General features: G+C 39.1%; 1 protein-coding gene across 1 annotated transcript; it reads left to right on the plus strand.

The window, feature by feature from the left end:
• The first annotated feature begins 5,403 nt into the window (after positions 1–5,403).
• Positions 5,404–5,589, plus strand: LOC140373786 (cortexin domain-containing 1 protein). The gene has a single exon (XM_072460440.1). It carries the CDS (start codon positions 5,404–5,406, stop codon positions 5,587–5,589), a length of 186 nt encoding a protein of 61 aa, XP_072316541.1.
• The last annotated feature ends 1,527 nt before the right edge of the window (positions 5,590–7,116 follow it).

Consider the following 7,116-nt stretch of genomic DNA (forward strand, 5'->3'; position numbering starts at 1 on the left):
GGTGGTTTAATCATATCTGTGCAAGAAGCTTAAATCATTTAATATTATCAACATAAAGCTTTTGTCACATTATAGACTTACTCACGGTGGGAAGAGGAACCAAAACCTGTCAAAGTCACATTTATATTTCATGTAGGAGTAAAATTACAATGTCTAAAAATATGAATTCAAAAGTTACTCAAAGCTAAGGAACTTTAATGAATAGTGGATACAATATATAAGGTGTACCTGTAAAGTCAAGTAAATGTTTATTCAGTCATAGGAATTGGAGTAAAATGTCATGGAAATGTTAAATTGCACCTCCGAAATAATCATCGTAACTTAGAAGTCGTCTGTAGAAGCATTTTTGTTTTACTGCCAGTTCACTCTAATACAGATCCATGCCTTTTCCCATAAGTATTTTAAGTTGTCTCACATTCTTTAAGTCAGAGCTGTAAATAAGAGTGTTATTATTATTTTTATTAAAAGTAAAAGAGGAAAAAGAGTTTTTTTATAAGTTGTCTGTCTCTTTATTATTTACTTCAGTACCTAATCTGTGTTGCAACACTGGAATTTCCCCATTGTGAGACAAATAAAGGTTATCTTAATTATACTTAACATTTTAGCTAATTAAAGATTGTGAATTTGTTAAAAAAAAAAAAAAAAAAAAACACTGTATATTACACATTGAGCTTAAACAGAAATACTGCATTTTGAGTGTGCGACATATACAAGAGGGAACAATCCAACCAGGGCCTTGTTGAGATTGGTTTTATCATGCATTTGTCCAAGCCAAAACAGCATTACCTTTGGCTGATTGACTTGAGCTGATGCCAACCCCCGTTTCCTCTCCGTAGTCACTGCCCTGGAGGCTTGTGTTCTTGGGGTTCGGGTGACGTGATGACACACTTTTCAGGTTTGATTGGCCTGGATCCGTTTTCTCGCAGTCTGTCTCTTGGCTCTGAGTGGATCAGTTTCGCACCTTGCCCTCTCTCTCTGTCTCTCTCTTTCTCTCTCTCTCTCTCTCTCTCTCTTTCTCTCTCTTTCTCTTCTCTCTTTCTCTCTCTTTCTCTCTCTCTTCTCTCTCTCTCTCTCTCTCTCTCTCTCTCTCTCTCTCTCTCTCTCTCTCTCTCTCTCTCTCTCTCTCTCTCTCTCTCTCTCTCTCTCTTTCTCTCTCTCTCTTCTCTCTCTCTCTTCTCTCTCTTCTCTCTTCTCTCCTCTCTTCTCTCTCTCTTCTCTTCTCTTCTTCCTCCGCCCAAACGAGAAAAGTCAATGGGTTGCCACGCCGACTCCAATAGCGTCACTTTGTAAAATTTGATGGACATAATTTGAGATGTGGACAGCGGCCTGTACAACTATGGGAGAGTCACTGTTTTGCAAGTAATATCCAAACTTACGATGCACAAATGTTGAACCTCATCCTTATTTGTTAGCGATAATGGCACCACTTTCTGAAGTTATTGCTAAGTCATGAAACTGTTATGCTTTCATTCATCTTCTCGTTCCTCTAAATGTGACCATGCAGCTTACTGACTGATAAAGTGAAATCAATGTCACACGAACAGCCATTATTTAGTTTACTTTTTTTATTTAGACAGAATTGAATGACGTGTTTTTGCTTCTAAAACTCACAATCATAATTTTCTTGATTATACAATGCATGGCCTCGTTAATACACTGGTTCTCAAACTTTTCACACCAAGCGCCACCTTAGAAACATTTAGCTCTCCCAATACCACCAGATCTTTTAGCTGTAATAAGGAAAACCACAGAAGAGGACAAAACTCTACATTTACAGTACAAGAATCGTCTGGACCGGAGGGATGGAAGCGATCTGGTTGTCATGGTAATGAGTTAACTGCAGTTATTAAACTGAAGTATTTTTGACTGTGTTATGTTTTATTTTAAAGCAAAATATGAGATAAGACTAGTAGTGGATACTGCAGCCTACATGTACATACAACTTACCCAATTTTCCTTACCAAAATCCTAACCATCACTTGGCCTTACCACACCCATTACCCTAACCCAGGGGTGGGCAAACTACGGCCCGCGGGCCACATACGGCCTATTTGTCTTTATAATGCCAAGTAATATTTAAAAAAAATATATATATATATATATATATATATATATATATATATGTATATATTATTATCATTTATTTATCTGTCTGCACTTGTATCCTTAATAGCTATTACATAAAATTAATTAAATAATATATTCAATTGCCTTATTTGACATAAAAGTTATATTTTATTTGATATTCAATTTTTTCCATTTTTTTTATATTTAATTTTTTTGGGCCGGCCCTCTGCTACTTGCCTGGATTAGAATATGGCCTTCGGAGGAAAATAATTGCCCATCCCTGCTCTAACCCTTTGCCTTACTGTACCCATTACCCTAAAGCCCTTTGCCTTATCATACCCATTACCCTAAAGCCCTTTGCCTTATCATGCCCATTACCCTAAAGCCCTTTGCCTTATCGTACCCATTACCCTAAAGCCCTTTGCCTTACTGTACCTATTACCCTAAAGCCCTTTGCCTTACTGTACCCATTACCCTAAAGCCCTTTGCCTTATCGTACCCATTACCCTAAAGCCCTTTGCCTTATCATACCCATTACCCTAAAGCCCTTTGCCTTACTGTACCCATTACCCTAAAGCCCTTTGCCTTATCATACCCATTACCCTAAAGCCCTTTGCCTTATCATGCCCATTACCCTAAAGCCCTTTGCCTTATCGTACCCATTACCCTAAAGCCCTTTGCCTTACTGTACCCATTACCCTAAAGCCCTTTGCCTTACTGTACCCATTACCCTAAAGCCCTTTGCCTTATCGTACCCATTACCCTAAAGCCCTTTGCCTTATCGTACCCATTACCCTAAAGCCCTTTGCCTTATCATACCCATTACCCTAAAGCCCTTTGCCTTATCATACCCATTACCCTAAAGCCCTTTGCCTTACTGTACCCATTACCCTAAAGCCCTTTGCCTTATCGTACCCATTACCCTAAAGCCCTTTGCCTTACTGTACCCATTACCCTAAAGCCCTTTGCCTTATCGTACCCATTACCCTAAAGCCCTTTGCCTTACTGTACCTATTACCCTAAAGCCCTTTGCCTTACTGTACCCATTACCCTAAAGCCCTTTGCCTTATCGTACTCATTACCCTAAAGCCCTTTGCCTTACTGTACCCATTACCCTAAAGCCCTTTGCCTTATCGTACCCATTACCCTAAAGCCCTTTGCCTTAACGTACCCATTACCCTAAAGCCCTTTGCCTTACTGTACCCATTACCCTAAAGCCCTTTGCCTTACTGTACCCATTACCCTAAAGCCCTTTGCCTTACTGTACCCATTACCCTAAAGCCCTTTGCCTTACTGTACCCATTACCCTAAAGCCCTTTGCCTTACTGTACCCATTACCCTAAAGCCCTTTGCCTTACTGTACCCATTACCCTAAAGCCCTTTCCCTTATCGTACCCATTACCCTAAAGCCCTTTGCCTTACTGTACCCATTACCCTAAAGCCCTTTGCCTTATCGTACCCATTACCCTAAAGCCCTTTGCCTTAACGTACCCATTACCCTAAAGCCCTTTGCCTTACTGTACCCATTACCCTAAAGCCCTTTGCCTTACTGTACCCATTACCCTAAAGCCCTTTGCCTTACTGTACCCATTACCCTAAAGCCCTTTGCCTTACTGTACCCATTACCCTAAAGCCCTTTGCCTTACTGTACCCATTACCCTAAAGCCCTTTGCCTTACTGTACCCATTACCCTAAAGCCCTTTGCTTTATCATAAATGAAACCAGTTTGTACCAGAGTAAATGAAGCGTAATGACATCAGTTTGTTAAGGTCTTTGTGACAGTTTCTCACAGACACACATTTCCTGTAACGTCCTTCAGTGCAAACAAAGCCCACTCGAGACATTATCCGTCATTTTTAATAGATCCCGGAGTATTTATCAAGTGTTGTTCCTAATTGCCGGAGTCACTTTACTTTTAACTTTAAGTGTCTCTCTGGTGGCATCAGAATACAAGCAATCTGCATTTTTTGGCCTGGATCAGTTTCCTAACCCTCTCAAGTGGATTGCCACAAAGGCATCATATCCCCTTTCTTCTCCCCAAGCTTCCCTTTCTACTCCTCACCCTGACTTTACCATTTCTTTGCATTACATTGGCTGTAAATACACTTTTTTTGTGGTGGGTTTATACTCCGCATTTGGTTGTGGCTCAGAGCTTGTCTCCTTGTTTTTGTTGTTTTTAACATTGGGGCCTCTGCGACACTACATTGCATCATGGAGGAGTCCACCCGTCCTGCTTCTGAGTTGGTGCCATTTTAAGCACTTTCATTCAAAAAATAGAATATTTTCTTTTGAAGCGATAAGTGAATCACTCTGAAACCCATGGATACTGCACAACCGTGAAATCGTTGGTTTCTCATTCCCATTCGTTTAGACAATGTCCCACTTTTTACATTGAGTGTCAGAAAATGTTGTTTAAAAAAAAAGAAAAATAGAATGACGTCAAAAGAGTGTAACTGAGATGTATTATTCTTTGTATAAAATGTAAACTTTGGGGGTGCCCTTTAAATTGATGGAACCCATTTTAATCCTATTTCCATCTTGTAAAGACAGTTTAGATGTGTGTTCGGAGTGTAAAAACTGCTACATCTGGTGCACTTTATCTTTTCTGGTGGACAATCATCACCTGCTCATGATAATGTTACTGCTTTGCCAGGAATGTTTCTCAGAATGATATCAACTTATTCACTTGCATAAATCCACAAACCTCTGCTTTATGGTGTAACATAAGACAAAGGGTACTAAATGGTAAAACAAATGTTACAATAAATAAAATTAAAGAATGGCTTGCTTAAAATAAGGTATTCGAATTAAAATAAACTTTGAGAGTTTTTATTGCCAAAAAAATGCTTGGTTTGGAGCCACCCGCTTTGTCTCTTTGGCGATTTTAAACGTTTTATGCCATTTTGTGGACAATTCCAGCCAAAACATGGAGAAAATGCTTTGGACTGTCCACATGTAATTTAGTTAATAAACTCCTAAACTGCAGTATCGTGTCCTTGTTCCTACACGTCTCATAACCGAGTCACTTTTACTTCCTTTGGAGGTTGTCACCCTATCAGAGAGATGTCGGCCGGGGTGTTCTAATCTCAGGAGTTGCCCGGATGAGCGTCACCAAATTCCTCATTAAACTTTAACGTGTGACACAGGTGCCAAATGAGGCTCGCCGTTTCCTCCCACCCATCTTATGTTCGGGACAATGACTGCAGGAGTGTGGAAGGTGTCAACGGCAAGTACCTGGACTCAAAGGAAACATGACCAACCGCCAAACGACTCCTGTGTGATCGCACGTTGTGATGCCGCCCGAACGAGAGCGAGGATAAGCAACTTTTGTGGACGATGGACCCGCCGGCCGCTCCAGCGAGCCGCTTCGAAATAGACGTGGACCTCGGATTTGTTCTGTTCTTTTTCTCGCTCCTCTGCTTCTTCTTGTTGGTGACAATCGTGCGCTGTGCCCAAATGGTTCTGGACCCGTACAGTGCCATTTCAGTGCATACTTACCAAGAGGAGAACATGGAAGAATGATGGACAAACCGGGGCTTGTGGCTGAATGTTGTACCGATTTTGAGAGCACTGCCCTGCCGTACATGTCCCTGTGTGTTTAACAGTGCAGGTCTGCTTTAATTAACACAAGCAGTAGATTCATAACAACAACAACAACAACAACAACAACAACAAGAAGACAAGGTCAGATCTGTCAGGTTAATCCTTGAGTGAAATGTACAAACATCTTGCTGAGTCAGAATTTACCACTCATTATTGTAAGTAGCGCCGCTCGATCTATTGACTCAAAAAGAATGAATAAATGATAAGTTACATATTCAAGCCTTTATTTTCATTCATAACCTTAAATAAACTTTTTCAAATGAGACCCACTTAAATGTTTTGTAATAAGATCCATATAAGTATATCATTATACACAGTGATTGAAGAAAAACTCAATTTTGTACTTCAAGTAAAAGTACAGTTACAGGAGCAAAGAAATTACTGAAGTAAAAGAAAAATATCACATCACAAAAATATACTATAAGTAAAGTACCTGTTGAAAATTTACTTTGAGAGTAAAAAGGTAAAAGTATTTCACACAGATTTTGACATTAAAGCTTGATATAGGTGTGATCTTGTTCAACAAAAGCAAATTCAATTCTTAATTTATTTTACTTGAACTCAAAAGTTATAAGAAGGGTTCATGTCCCCATGAAAGTGCTAAAAACTAATTATAAACCCCTCAGTCATTCCAGGCCTTCTCAAACTATGAAGAAAAGTACTTTGTCTTTTAGTCCAGTTCAAAATCATATTAAAATCATATTAATCATCATATAGCCAAATTAAAGTCAAATGTAGTGAAGTTGAAACCACAAAATAACCCCTGTTGAAAAAGAAAGCACTTAAAATAAGGCTAATACACGGATGGCTAATATTTTTTGCCACAAAAATGCACTAAAATAAGAGCATGTTTCTTCCTTTTGGATGTTTTTATTGCTGACTGAAAAACATGTGTTATTACTGTGAACAGGCTTGCATGTCCACAGACCTGACTCCTACTTGGCCTGGAGGAACCTCCTCCAGCTTTGTCCATGCAAATGTTGTTCATTTGGCAATAATATTATACAGTATGAAACTTATTTAATACATCCTTAGAGAATGTTCAGAAGTATGATTTTAACTTTCTATTTCAATGGGATCATGCAGGTGACGCGCTCCAGAGAGTTTTACTGTTGCGTAAGTAAAATACAGAGATAAATTTTACACTACAGAGATATAATTGTACACTACTTTTACTTTTGTACAAATAATTAATATTTATTAGTGTGCCGAGGGCCAATCCTTATTTTGTGTTGCATTTTAAAAGTTAATTTGCAAAGAAATTATGAATAAATGATCTTTTATTCATGTTTTCAGTGGAATAGACTTGATTTGAACTTTTTTGCCACTACTGAGTCTTTTCAGCACAAAATCTATTCAAATAAATCCTCTTGATAAATATCAGCACCCCTTTTCGGGCCAAATTAGACCCCTGGATGGACCCCACTCCAGGCCCCCTGGACTAGA

This window comes from Eucyclogobius newberryi, unplaced genomic scaffold (assembly GCF_026437365.1).
Source record: "Eucyclogobius newberryi isolate DKJ021-1_F unplaced genomic scaffold, fEucNew1.0.hap1 SCAF_3, whole genome shotgun sequence".
In the NCBI taxonomy this organism is placed as follows: domain Eukaryota; kingdom Metazoa; phylum Chordata; class Actinopteri; order Gobiiformes; family Gobiidae; genus Eucyclogobius; species Eucyclogobius newberryi.